The sequence below is a fragment of the Corapipo altera genome, unplaced genomic scaffold, assembly GCF_003945725.1.
Source record: "Corapipo altera isolate COAL_440 unplaced genomic scaffold, ASM394572v1 75, whole genome shotgun sequence".
NCBI classification, from domain to species: domain Eukaryota; kingdom Metazoa; phylum Chordata; class Aves; order Passeriformes; family Pipridae; genus Corapipo; species Corapipo altera.
The window spans coordinates 1821721-1821967 of record NW_020884887.1 but is presented as its reverse complement, the minus strand read 5'-3'; the positions used below and the strand labels follow the sequence as shown (position 1 = coordinate 1821967).

Here is a 247-nt window from a genome sequence, read left to right as displayed (position 1 = left end):
ATGTCAGTGGCCATAGAACCCACCTGGATCCTCTCCGGGGGATGTCATCTGCCGCAGCCCCGCGGCCGCTGCCGCCGCTGCCGCCGCTCGGCTCCGGTGCGGGACCGCCCTGCTCCGGGCAAGGAACATCCCCCTGTGCCGCAGCCCCGGCCCGAGCCCCGCCCGGGACAGCCCCGCCCGCCCCGGCTGCGCGCCCGCGGAGCGCTCCGTGTCCCCGCTCCGTGTCCCCGCTCCGTGTCCCCGCTCC

General features: G+C 77.7%; 1 protein-coding gene across 2 annotated transcripts in view; it reads right to left on the bottom strand.

The window, feature by feature from the left end:
• LOC113947118 (rho GTPase-activating protein 7-like) overlaps positions 1-247 on the bottom strand; it is a 44849-nt gene that overhangs the window by 19570 nt on the left and 25032 nt on the right. The window contains exon 1 of one of the 2 annotated variants that reach the window (XM_027643374.1): positions 24-95. The exons of the other annotated variant lie outside the window; for it this stretch is intronic. Coding sequence (XP_027499175.1) covers positions 24-48 — 25 coding nt within the window. The 5' untranslated portion in view covers positions 49-95. Of the gene's footprint in view, positions 1-23; positions 96-247 lie in introns of those variants that run through there. 2 annotated transcript variants of the gene reach the window in all.